Below are 12,688 nucleotides of genomic sequence, written 5' to 3' on the forward strand. Positions count from 1 at the left end.
ATGGCTCCGGCCAGGCTGCCGGCGGCCCAGCAGCCAGCGCAGAGTCCCCGGGGACGCATTAATGCAACGGCTATTAAAATAAACATCAAGTGGCAGCAGCAAACTGCAGGCTGAGAGGGGAAGGGCCGCAGAGCAGCACGATGTGGTTGCGGAAGGGCTAAGGTGGCTCTGACACCAGAACTTTGCTTTTTCAGAAGACCCCGGAGCTGAAGGGCACGAAGGGCTTGGGGTGGGTGACAAAGCCGGGGGACAACGTGGGGAACAGGGCCAGCTGTGCGTGAAGACGTGGCCACCAAGGAGTCCCTGTGGTGGGGATTCAGGTGGCAGGAACATGTCACATGAGGAAGAGGAGGAAGAAGATCCCACCAGGATAGAGTTATGGAAATACAACGTGCAGGGTGGGAGCTACATCGGCATTTCCCAACTATTCCATCCTTTTCCCCCATTGAGGTGGGGAAATGAGATTTGGGGGAAGGAAGAGATGCTCTGAAGCGTTTATTTCCCCTCTCCCACTGAGCTGCCCCCCAAATTGCTGCCACTGGAGCTGGGAAGGGGGTTCCAGGCAGGGGTTCACCCCCCAGGCATCCCCATCTCATGGGGAAAAAGAGCAGCCGTGGGTCAATATTTGGGTTTTTTTATTAAAATATTGTTATACCAAGTGGAATGCTACAGCAATCTCGGTATAGAGCGGCATAACGAAACAGCCAGGTTTACGTTTAAATACTTCAGATAACTTAAAACGCACAAACAAGAACTCATTGTCTTTGGCAGGAAAAAAATAGTTCACAGCACAAAAAAAAAAATACTTAAAAAGAAATACCAATATTAATATAAAATATATTAAGTCATGGTTTTGTTTTGTTTTCCTCTTTCATAATTGTTTGTTTGTTTGTTTTCCACTTTGTAAACAATGCACGAGAACCGAGCGCATTTTTTACGTGTCTGGGAGAGAGAAATATAAAAAATGCAGTTGTCCAGCAAATGCACACAAGAAGAAAGAAAGAAATATATATATATATACACACACACAAAGGGCAAGGACAGGAAGCGTCCGAGCACGGAGGAGCAAGACGCAGGCGCTGGCCATGGCAGAAACCAGCTGCCAATAGCCAGGGACGTGAAGCCACCAGAGGGGTGGCACGTCCCACCGCCTCCATCAGCCGCCCTGGGGTCACTGCCAATGTCTCACCTCCGCTTTCCCTTCCACTTTTCATTCCCGCCATCACCATTTTATCTTCTGCTTCGCCCCATCACCCACTCATGATCGCAACCCAGAGGTGGGATGCAGGTGATGGGCACAGGTGACAGATGCAGGTGATGGAGGTTTAGGGCACATGGACCCAGGTGATGATGGGACCCATGAAGATCCCTCCCGGCTCTGCCCTCACGCAAAGACATCGGTTTGGTACAGTTTGGGCGAACAGAGCGGGATTTTTCCAGTCGGAGACCCAGCACCCAGGGGTGCAGGTGGCCACGGCGCAGGGGTGGGATGGGGATGGAGCCGGGACGCGGACGGAGCCGAAGCTCCTGCCTTGGGAAGGAGAAGAGGCAGAAACGATAAATACATTTGCTCTCGTCGTAGAAAACCCGGGTGTATTTACAAAGCGCGGTGAGGCCCCGTCACCGCCGTGGGGTCCCCAGGGTCCAGCACGCCCCGCGCAGCTGGGGACCCATCTGGGTGCTGAGTGGGGACAGTGGCCGTCCCGTGCACAGGACAGCGCTGAGCTCCAGGCTCGGTCCTTCCCGCAGGCTCCTCCATCTGGGCAGGTGCAGGCAAGGAGGGCGGGGGGCTGGCATGCAGCCCTCTTGGGTGGCTTTAAATCAGGATCTCCACCATGTCGGACAGGTCTGGGGCTCTGGAAGTGGCCGAGCTCTCTGCAGAGAAAGGAAGTGAGAGCTGAAGGAGAGGTGAAGAACATCGGCACAGCGCCCACCCCACCGGAGGGCCGGCAGCAAGTGTACCACCCATCCAGCCTCTCCGCAAGGTGTTCATGAAAAACACTCTTCAAAATAAGGAAGCAACAAGCAATTGCAGGGATTTAAACCCACCAGACTCAACCAGGGCCTATAAAATGCCTTCAAAAACAGTATCAGTGATGCTCATGCAAAGCCAGGAGCATCCCCAGTGCTGCCACGGGACTCACCCAGCAAAGCGGGTGGGCGCTCGGTGCCCTCGCCCTGGCCGCTGCTCTCGGCCGTGCCGTCTGTCTGTGTGCTGCCGTCCCTGCTGCCGTCCCTGCCGCCGTGCATGAGGGCACCGGGCGCTGCTGCCCCTTCAGCGGTGGCTTTGCCTGCTGGAGAAGTCACTGTTATGGGTTGCTGGTTCCCCCAGCCCGTCCCTATAGCTCACTGGAGAAATCCGCCCTCCCCAAGCTCTCTATTTCCAAAACCACAGGGGAAATTGCCACAGAGTTGCAGGCATGTGCCTCAGTTTACCTGTGCTGCCCTGGGTGCTGCTCTCGGCCAGCCGGTCACTCTGGCCAGCCCCTGGCCAGCTCGGGGCTGCGGAGGCGGCGAAGACGGAGGGGACGGACTTGGCGGGTCGCAGGGAGCCCTGGAGGGCTTTGCTGGGGTCCCTCCGTGAGCGCTGCTGCAGGACCTTGATGACGGCATCCTTCTCCAGGATTTGGGCGTGAAGGGCTTTTAACCTGGGGAGAAGAGGCAGGAGGTGGGCAAGGAGAAGAGGCAGGAGACGGGGTCGAAGAGGCAGGAGACGGGGTGGAAGAGAAGAGGCAGGAGACGGGGTGGAAGAGAAGAGGCAGGAGACGGGGTGGAGAGGAGAAGAGGCAGAAGGTGGGAGAGGAGCTGGAGGTTGAGGAGGAGGACACGGGCACTGCCCAGCCAGAGCACAGCACAAGCTTATCGGCGAGGTGGACCTACCTGTTCTCCATCTCCTGGTGCTTGTGGCTGGCCAGGAGCAGGTCCTCATTGAAGCTGCTGTTGGGGGAGTGCCGGGGGGAATGGCTGATGAGGGTGGTGTCGCGCTGGGCAGCCGCCGTGGCCGCTGCGTCCATGGCGAACTGCCGCATGGTGCACTCCTCCAGGTACTTCTGCTCCCACTTGGTCATGTCCGCCTCCAGCGCCAGGATCTTCTCCTCCTTCTCCCGCAGCTGCTCCGACAGCGTGTGGGGGCTCAGCTCCGGCGTCCCCCCGCCCACAGCGCCCGCCTGCCTCTGCAGCAGCAAAAACAACACGGGAGAATCAGAATCATAGAATCACAGAATCATTTTGGTTGGAAAAGCCCCTCAAGATCATCAAGTCCAACCATTCCTCCAGCCCTGGCATTGCCCCATGTCCTGAGAACCTCATGTCTGTCTGTCCAACCCTCCAGGGATGGCGACTCCAGCACTGCCCTGGGCAGCCTGTTCCAATGCCCCACAGCCCTTTGGGGAAGAAATTGTTCCCCACATCCAACCTCAACCTCCCCTGGCGCAACTTGAGGCCGTTTCCTCTCATCCTATCACTTCTTTTATTTTTGATGGCTCCTGTGCACCCAGGACACACTAAAGGTGTTCTGGCAGCTCTCCCCAGCTGTGCTGGCACTAAAATTAAAGATTGGCTTGATTTTAGGTAAAATATTTGCCTCGGACACTGTGCACGGCGGCACCCAGGGTGTGAATTGGCTCATCCTCAGCATCAGCACCGGCGGGGAGCTCCCACATGCCCCTGGGTACCACAACCCTGACTCCTGCCCGCTTGAGCAGGATGGTGACACCCCAAAAACAACTCAAGTGATGGAAGAAGCGGGAGTCCAACCCCTGCGGTGCAGAGCGGCTCCTTCTGCAGCACGTCCTTAATTATGGCCTGTTCCAGTGCCTCACAACCCCCGTCAGTATTGAAGGGGTGACTGGGGGATCCAAGGAATTGACCATATTAGAGGCTGAAGTGAGCCTAACTGCAGGTTAGGTTCGCAGGTTCAATCCCCGTATGGGCCACCAGTTAAATCTTTCACTGGTGCAGAGTGTACAACGATGCCATCAAATCATAAAGGGTCAGTATCCATCAGTATTGAAGGAGTGACTGGGGGATCCAAGGAATTTACTGTATCAGAGGCTGAAGTGAGCCTAACTGGAAATGAGTGGGAAAGGCACCTTGTTCTGACTGGTCCAGATGCTCCTTGGCATAGGCTACCTAAGGAGAGGGTATTTTAAGGACCCAAAAGGGGTCACAAGGGGTAATGGGTTCAAACTGGAACACAGGAGGTTCCACTTAAATTTGAGAAGAAACTTGTTTCTGGTGAGGGTGTCAGAGCCTGGCCCAGGCTGCCCAGGGAGGTTGTGGAGTCTCCTTCTCTGCAGACATTCCAACCCGCTTGGACACCTTCCTGTGTAACCTCATCTGGGTGTTCCTGCTCCATGGGGGGATTGCACTGGATGAGCTTTCCAGGGCCCTTCCAACCCCTGACATTCTGGGATTCTGTGAAAAGGGTATCGATGGGCTTTTGGTAGAGCAGCTGCAGAGACTGAGGACATTAAACTGCCGTCTAATGCGCCTGGTCTCGTTCTTAACAAAACCAGGGCACCAGGAAGAAATCGTGCCTAATATCCAATCTGACCCTCCCCTGGCGACGAGGAGGCGGACGGAGGATGCGCTGGGGGAACGCAGCCCCCGCTGTGTCCCCCCCAGCACCCACCTGCTGAGCCCGCAGCATCTTCAGCTCCTGCTCCAGACGCGTGCGCAGCCGCAGCTCCAGCTGCTCCCGCTTCTCGCAGGCGGCCTGGAGCTGGCCCAGGGCCGCCTGCAGCCGCTCCACCTTCTCTACGTAGGCTCGTTTCTTCTGCAGCTCGGCCTCGGCCTTGGCCGCGCGCGCCTGGGCGCTGCCCAGCGCCTGCTCCAGCAGCTCTGCGCGCCGCCGCTGCTCCTCGTGGGCGCTGCGCAGCACCGACACCTCCCGCTCCAGCTTCTCCTTCTCCTGCTGGTGCTCGTAGCCTGGGAAAAGAGACCCCCTTGAGTCTCAGCCAACGAGGTTTCACCCCACCATAAAGTCCCACAGGTTCGTTTTGCTCCCCGAAACCCGGTCATGCTGTCCCGCCCCAGCACATGAGGCGTAGGTAGGCCAGGCATCCAAAAGCTTCTGTTTCATAGACTCAAATAGTTTGGGTTGGAAGGGACCTTCAAAGATCATCTCGCCCAACCCCCCTGCAATGAGGAGGGACATCATCAACATTTCATAGAATCATTTCAGCTGGGAGAGACCCTTGGGATCAAGTCCAACAATAACCCAACTCTAGCACTAAACCATGTCCCTAAGAACCTCATCTAAACGCCTTTTAAACACCCCCAGGCATGGTGTCTCCACCACTGCCCTGGGCAGCCTGTCCCAATGCCCGACAGCCCTTTCCATAAAGAACTTTTTCCTAATATCCAATCTAAGCCTCCCCTGGTGCAACTTGAGGCCGCGTTCCAGCTACGTGCTGCATTCCAGCCCAAAATTTTCCCTTGTGAAGTGTAAACCTGCCCAGCGTGAACCCCGCCACCTTAGGGGAAAGGATGCAATCCCTGCCATGTAACACCAACACGGTGTCTCTCTGCTAAAATAACTGCAGCTGCGAGGCGCGGGAGGGAGGGCGGCCGGGGCGCTGGAAGAGCCGAGCTCGGCGGCAGGAATTCGGGGAATGCGGGTCACGCCGCCGGCCGGCCGACCGGCCGGGATTAATGGCCCGAGTCCAGCGCCAAGAGTGGCTCCATCCTCCCCAGGGAAGGGCGAGAGCTGCCACCCGCCTCCCCGAGCCACGTTGTGCCCATGGTGTGTGACATGGACGAGCGTCCCCCCCCCCAGGACTTACTCTGCGCCAGGAGCTTGGCCACGCTGCCCTGGTTGCTCTCCTGGCTTTCCTGGGTCCTGCTGGCCAGCTGCTTGTTTGCCGATTCCAACCGCTCTGGTTCGAAGGCAATTAAACCCAAATTAAAGTTTAAATACAGGATTTTGGCCGGCGAAGCCTGGCTTCCCGCGGAAACACCCAGGGATGGAGAGCGCCCACAGGGATGGGGACATGGAGGGTCCCTCACCTTTCAGGTCGCGGTTGAAGTCCTGGAGCCGCCTCATCTCACCGTCTCTCTTGTTCCTCATGGCTTTCTCCAAGGCTTCCCGCTTGGACGAGGCCTTGACGAGGTTTTCATAATCCTCTGAGATGCGCTGGATCTCGCTCTCCAGCTGGGGTGGAGGAAGGGACAGCCCAGGGTTAGATATTCATGGAATGAGGAAAGGGAGACGCTGACCAAAGCTCACCCATCGCCCAACCCAGCGCACCCACGGGACCCCCTGGGTCAACCCCCAGCACACATTTTTGGGTGAAAACTCTTTTTTTCTTGCAGAAGAGCCCCTCTGTGGGTTTTGGCTCTGCTGACAGGAACAGCCGCCCCTCGAACGTGGCCGCACAAAGGGCTTTCTGTGGCAGCCGGGGGTGAGTGGGACACTGGAGAACGGGCTCCTTCTCCCAAATCCCGGCTGCCGAAATGCAGCTGCTCGGAGGGGAGCAACCCGTCAGAGAATGGATTAAAACACTAAAGGGGGTGAATTATCAGAGCAGCTGGTCGCGGCGGGGGGACGGGTTGTCGCGGTGCCCGCTCACCTTCTGGATGCGGCTCGCCTTCTCGGCGCAGCTCTGCAGCTCCCGCCGCAGCCGCTCGCTCTCGCGCTGCAGCCGCTCGTTCTCGCGCAGCACCGCGTCCACCCGCGCCAGCCGGCCGCCCGGTGTCACCGGGGCGCCCACCAGCGCGTCCACGCCGCCCAGGAAAGCGGTGGGGACGGGGGCATGCAGCACCCTGTGGGGAGGGAGGACAGGGATGCTCAGCGGGGTTGCGAGAGCTGACCGCATCTTCAGGGCACCCCCCCCAACTCCAAAGCCATGGGCCAAGCGGGTGTTGGTGCCTTTGGGTCAACCCGAACGAGGAAAAAGACTCTGGGAAGTGCTTCTCCAGCTTTTCAGAGCTGAGAAGTGTTTGCTTTCTAAAAGGTGCACCCTCAAACATGAGATAAACCCCACCTTGAAAATGCTTCGACCAACAACTCCAGCACCTGGATGTTGTGTCAGGATGGGCTTCCAAACCCCCAGACCCACCCCATTGCTGGGGATGCTGCAGCTGCACAACAGCCCAGCAAAGGATGCACTGTGGAAACCAGCAGCCTTTTCCTTGTTTTCTGGGCAAAAAGAGGGCTCCTGAGGCAGCTCCTCACTACCAAACTATTAATACACCCTTGCTATATTCAGAGGAGCAGCCGCCCCGAGTTCCTCGACATCCCGCGGCTGCCTGGAACACCCCGTGCGCTGCGGCCGCGAGGGGCCCGGCCCCACGGGCTGCCCGCCAAGGGCCTGCATTCCTGCGGGATGATCTAGGAGCGAGGAAGAATAAACACGTCTTCCTTGCAGCTCCCCTTCCCCTCTTTGTTCCCGGCAACGGGAAGGTTTTCCTGCTGGAGATGCTATCGCTCTCTGCCTGGATAAGTCAGCAGGGCTGGGAGCAGCGTGTGTCCTCCCATCCAGCCTCTAATTCCCTTCTTCCCGTCATTTTCCGCACTGGAAGAAGTTGCTTCCAGCTCTCCCCAAATGCTGAGCAATGCCTGGTCCTCTGGGCTCCCCAGACCTTTCCGTGGCCCTCTCGGTGACATGCTGGGGCTTTGTCAGAGGTGTCAAGCTGCCAAAGGGACAGGGTGAGCTGCCCCATGCTGCCCATCTCCTCCATCACCCACCTGGGCTCGGCTGGGCGGCAATCCCACAGTACCGGGAGCAAACTGGGGTGGGTTTCCCCAGAGCAAGCAGCGCATTTTCCTTCCACCCAGCCTCATGCCTGGTCCACATTTAGCCTTTTCCTGAGCTGGTTCCAGCTCTTAAATTAACCCCAAATTCCTCCCAGCGCATGGGGAGGGGGGAAGGGTCTGCAAAGGCAGCAGGATTTTTATCTCCAGTTAGAAAAACCCCACTGCACTGGGGAAACTGGAGGGAAGGGAAGACCAGAGCGGTCCCTGCAGAGCCCCAGGGGCTGAGCTGGATCCAGCAAGGATCCACAAGGACAAGGGGTTCAGCAATGGCTGCCCCAGGGCCTCCCAACCCTCTCCACATCCCGCAGCTTCTGAGCATCCATCCTGGCTGCTCCCGGGGCACCGCAACTGGGAGGGACCAGGGGGGCACCCCAAAAGCGTGGCCTGGAGGCCGGGGGTTACCTGATTTCGGGATGCTGGAATCCAGAACCTTCCCGGGAGCAGGGTCGGGGTTCAGCCAGGTAAGCGTCCTGTGATGGGATGATGTAGGGATACTCCGGGGGGGGTCCCCGCACCTCCGGCCCCTCGGGGTGCTGCCCTCGGAGGGCAGCGAGCTGGTGGTGGCGGGATAGCTGGGGGTAGCTGTGGGAGGCACTGATGGGGCTCTGCGCCTTGGCCCCGTTCCTCTCCAGCGACATCCGCATGAGCCGCTCGCTCAGCGACCGCACGTGCCCGTGCTTCAGCTCCTTCAGCCCCTCGTCAGGGCGGCGGGCGCCGCTCTCGGCCCCGCGCCCCACGTTGTCACCCCGAATTCCCAGGCTGGCCCCCCCGGGCTGCTGCCCGCCCCGCTGCGAGGCGTAGTACTGGGAATGCGCCTTGGCCTCCTCATAGGTGGGGAGCTCCTCGCCCTTGTGCTGGGGCTGGCAGAGCCGATAGACATTGTTCTCCAAGTAGACGTGGTCAGAGTGATGCTCCTGGCCCTGCGGCTCCTGCCGCGTGGATTGCTGCACCATTTGGCTCTCCTCGGCGCTGAGGCTCTCCAGGGAGGAGCGGGGGCTGCCGGCACCGCCACCACCGCGCAGGGCCTGCTGCTGGATGGCCAGCAGCGTGCGGTTCTCCGTGAGGTTCCCATAGCGCAGCTGCTCCTGGATCAGGCGGTGCAGGACCGTCCCGTTCGAGTCCTCTGCCGTTCTCATCTCCGCCCGCGCTGTCGGCAAAGCCACGTTTCCACCCGAGAAGGGCGTCCCCGGGGAACTTTAGCAGCAACTGGCCACGCTGAGACACCTGTGTGGGGAAACGAGGGGAAAATTGGGAAGCAGGCCAGGCAAGGACGCGGCACAGACCCTGATCAACAAGGGTTTGTTTTCCAGGAATCCTGCTCGGCACGCTGGCCAGGACGTGCCAGCTGCTTGGGAGCCCGTGGCGGCAGCAGGAGGGCAGACGCGACCTCCTGTTGCAGTGGCTGAGCACTGGCGCTCTCATCGCACCCAAGGCCAGAGCTGAGGTTGCTTCTGGAAGTCGGCAATGGCTCCCCGGGACAGCCCCCAGTGAGCGACGCTGCCTTGGGGGACCGGGGACAAGGTGGCCCTGAGGGATTGGCCATGGAGTCACTGGGAGAGCCACCCCCCGCTCCACAACCAGGGCGAACCGAGGCGGCCTCGCACCGACCTCGCGGTACCGGGAGGGTTCCGGGTATCGGAGGGAGTCCCAAAGCCAGGTGGGGCGGTCCGGCACCGCGGGGGTCCCGGTGTCACATAGGGTCCCGGTGCCAGGAGGGGGTCCCGGTGCTGGTGGGGAGGGTCTCGGTGCCAGGGGAATCCCGGTGTCAGGAGGGGTCCCGCTTCCCGGTGGAGGTGTCAGTGCCAGGGAAGGGTCCCGTTGTGGGGGGGTTCTCGGTGCCGCAGAGGGTCCCGGTTCCGGGAGGGGGTCCTGGTGCTGGGGGTGCCGGTCCCGGTACCGGGGAGTTCCCACGGCCTGAGGGTTCCCGGTGCCGGGGTGGGGGTCCCGGTGCCGGGGGGGGGTCCCGCCGGACGGCACTTACCGGGACATGGCGGAGCGGGGCGGCGGCGCTGCTGCCCGGGGAGCGCGGCGGCGGCTCTGGGCGTCCCGCCGGCAGCGGGGGCCGGGCCCGGGCACTGCTATGCCCGGAATGCGGGGGCCGGACCCGCCCGTTCCGCTCCGCTCCGCCCCGGCCCGCCCGGGGCCGCCACCGGCAGGGGGAGCACGGACACGGACACGGGGGAAGTGGGGCAGCAGCGCCTGGCGGCTCCAGACCCCCGCGGGGAGAGCGGGATGCGCGTCCCCAACCCACACTCCCCCCCTCTCCAAAGTCACCCCAAAACTCGCCTTACCCGCGCCCACGGGTGTCGCTCGCATCCACGAGTGTGCAGGGGTGCTCGGGGCGCTTGGCCACCCTGGGCCTGGGAGTGTGCGAAGGGCCACGCATGTCCCGCGGGTATCCGCAGGAGTGGGGGGGGGCAAGGCGGACGGGCCGGGGAGCCGGCAGCTGGCGGGGCCGGGGGGGCCGCCGAGCTCTGCCCGCCAGCTGTCCCGGCAGCATAAATCTCCCTGGTGAATCGCAGCCCGGAGAGACGCACCATTGTCTGCAGGACCCACAAAAACCTGCCGGCCCCATCTGCTCTGCCCTCGCGTCCCCCGCTCCTTGCGTCCCCCCCCGGCTGGGGGATGTCGCTGCCAGGTCTTGGCAGCTGGAATCGGCACATCTGCCTCTGTCTCTGCCTCAGTTTCCCTCTTTGGCCCGATGCTGTTTGCAGCACGGCCACACAACCCCACCGCACTGCAGGACATGAAGGGACAGGTGGAGCCACGGGGACCAAATTCCTTTTCCCCTTTCAACACCAGTTCATCTTTGGGGGGACAAGGAGAACCCCCAACCCCAAAGCAGCAAAACACAAGCTCCAACTCAGCCCCGAGCGCCCAAGGCTGCCGGTGCGGAGCCCAAAGCCTGCGGGGCCCCGAGGTGGCAGATGGCCGGAGGGGAGGCGGCGGAGAGGCAGGTGCAGGGGAAAATTGCTCATTAGCTACGGGACATTAAGCTCCCATTCTTACGAGGAGAGGGAACTCGGCATCTAGGTCTGGAGGGGGGACGGCACACGGTGGTCTCCAGCCCCGTCTCCTTGTTTCTGCAGGTGTGAAATCCAGCCTGTCCTATCCCAGTGTCACCCTCGGGCCACCCCAAAAGCCCCGGGATGCGATAGCAAGCAGGGGGCTGCAGGCACAGCTCTCTCCCTCTGTGTTTCCTTTGAAAAAATGGGGATAAAAGATAAATCCCTGATGTGCAGCAGGTAAACAGGCTCAAAGGCAGGGGGGAGAAGGTGCACGGCGAGGAGTCGGTGCTTGGAGGAAGAGGAGACTTGCATTACAGACCCTGAGATGAAGGACACAGCTCTGGCGTGGTCAATCTGCATCAGGGCTTAACAAAGCCTAACAGCATCCCTACCCACGCAGGTCTTGAGCCTGGACTTAGTGCCCAGGAGCTCAACAGTAGCAGGGCTCAAGAAACAAGTTTTTCGGTCCAGATTTACAAGTCAAATTCACCTGGCTGGAGTTTTGGAGGTAGGAATCGGCCTTGTGAGTGTGGGATAGGCCCCAAAAGCCCTTTGTGGAGTGGAGAGGAGAGGGAGAGGGAGAGGAGAGGGAGAGGAGGGGGAGAGGAGAGGACAGCTCTTGTCCCTGTGACCCTGAGCACAGGCTGAGCCTGGGAACACCAGCCCAGGCCCAGCAGTGGATAGATAGATGGATGGATGGATGGATGGATGGATGGACATGCTGCTCCGAGATACCAAGCTCTGCAGCAGCTCTGGGGGGACCTGGCTGTGGCTCTGCCCAAAGGTGACCCCATAAAGGAGCCGGTCCACCTCCCCCGGCAGCCAGGCTGTCTCTCCTGGCTCATCCGCCAGCCTTATCTATGCCTGCATCATCCCACTTCCCTTCTTATCTTACCACTGCTCTATTTTTGGCAGCAGGAAACCCCTCCTGAGCTGATAACACCCCTTTGTAAAGTGATCTGAAGAGTTTCCTCTTTTTCTTTCTAATGCTGGAGGTAAGAAAACCTTCGACCTTTTCGTTTTCCCCTGGAGAAGGTGGAATAGCAGCTGGTAGGGGCAGTGTGGGGGGCTCCCCACATGGACTCTCCTGCCCGGGAGTGGGATGGGAAGCCCGGCCGCGGCCGTGCCGTGGGACAGGGACTCGTGGCTGTGGCTGGAGCGGCAGGCGAGCGCAGGTGCCAGTGTCCCAGGCTCCCCGGGTGACACACGGCTCCGCAATGCAAAACCCTCCCACTGACCTCAGCGCCGAGCCTTATCGGCGAGGCGTTGGAGCGAGACGAATGAGCCAAGAAAATACTCGCGGGATGAGATCACCTCTGCTCTCTTTGCAGCCCCCAAAACGTCTCAGCCAGCCGAGCCTGGATAACTGGGCACTTGAAGATGCCTGTGATGGCGACTTGCAGCAGATTTAGGGTGGACTCTGCGCATCTCTTGGCGTGATGGTTATGGTGGTGAGAGTGTCCCCCAGCTGCTGAACCCCACTGTGTGGGATGCACAAGTGTGATGGGAGCGGCTGAGGGAGCTGGGGGGTTCAGCTGGAGAACAGGAGCTGAGGGGAGACCTTCTGACCTCTGAACTGCCTGAAAGGAGCTTGGAGCCAGGGGGGGTCGGGCTCTGCTCCCCAGGAACAAGCGCCAGGAGCAGAGGAAACGGCCTCAAGTTGCGCCAGGGGAGGCTGAGGTTGGATGTGGGGAACAATTTCTTCCCCAAAGGGCTGTGGGGCATTGGAACAGGCTGCCCAGGGCAGTGCTGGAGTCACCATCCCTGAAGGGTTGGACAGACGGACATGAGGTTCTCAGGACATGGGGCAGTGCCAGGGCTGGGGGAACAGTTGGACTTGGTGATCTTGAGGGGCTTTCCCAACCAAAATGATTCTGTGATTCTGTGCTGAGCTCCCCAAACCATTTTGCAGTGATCTACC

At 60.3% G+C, this 12,688-nt stretch overlaps 1 protein-coding gene across 2 annotated transcripts; it reads right to left on the reverse strand.

Moving 5' to 3' along the window:
* Positions 1-618: 618 nt before the first annotated feature.
* Positions 619-9,889, reverse strand: AMOTL2 (angiomotin like 2). Of its 2 annotated transcripts, none has more exons than XM_065074228.1 (10): positions 9,741-9,889; positions 8,162-8,983; positions 6,573-6,765; positions 6,010-6,154; positions 5,787-5,879; positions 4,634-4,929; positions 2,881-3,173; positions 2,437-2,648; positions 2,145-2,291; positions 619-1,875 (listed from the first exon to the last, which is right to left on the reverse strand). In XM_065074228.1, exons 2-10 carry the CDS (start codon positions 8,893-8,895, stop codon positions 1,817-1,819), a joined length of 2,172 nt encoding a protein of 723 aa, XP_064930300.1. In that variant the 5' UTR covers positions 8,896-8,983; positions 9,741-9,889; the 3' UTR covers positions 619-1,816. The 2 variants fall into 2 exon arrangements, with proteins under 2 accessions (XP_064930300.1, XP_064930299.1); XM_065074227.1 differs by having other exon boundaries at positions 2,145-2,294.
* Between the last annotated feature and the right edge of the window lie 2,799 nt (positions 9,890-12,688).

This window comes from Columba livia, chromosome 9 (assembly GCF_036013475.1).
Source record: "Columba livia isolate bColLiv1 breed racing homer chromosome 9, bColLiv1.pat.W.v2, whole genome shotgun sequence".
In the NCBI taxonomy this organism is placed as follows: domain Eukaryota; kingdom Metazoa; phylum Chordata; class Aves; order Columbiformes; family Columbidae; genus Columba; species Columba livia.

Excerpts from the sequence above, each read along its gene's own strand:
- AMOTL2 (XM_065074227.1), bottom strand. The coding sequence starts at position 8,895 with ATGAGAACGGCAGAGGACTCGAACGGGACGGTCCTGCACCGCCTGATC. Across the intron at positions 3,174-4,633 it reads AGATGCTGCGGGCTCAGCAG|AGGCAGGCGGGCGCTGTGGG; the intron begins GTGGGTGCTGGG and ends TTGCTGCTGCAG. Across the intron at positions 2,649-2,880 it reads CACCAGGAGATGGAGAACAG|GTTAAAAGCCCTTCACGCCC; the intron begins GTAGGTCCACCT and ends TCTTCTCCCCAG.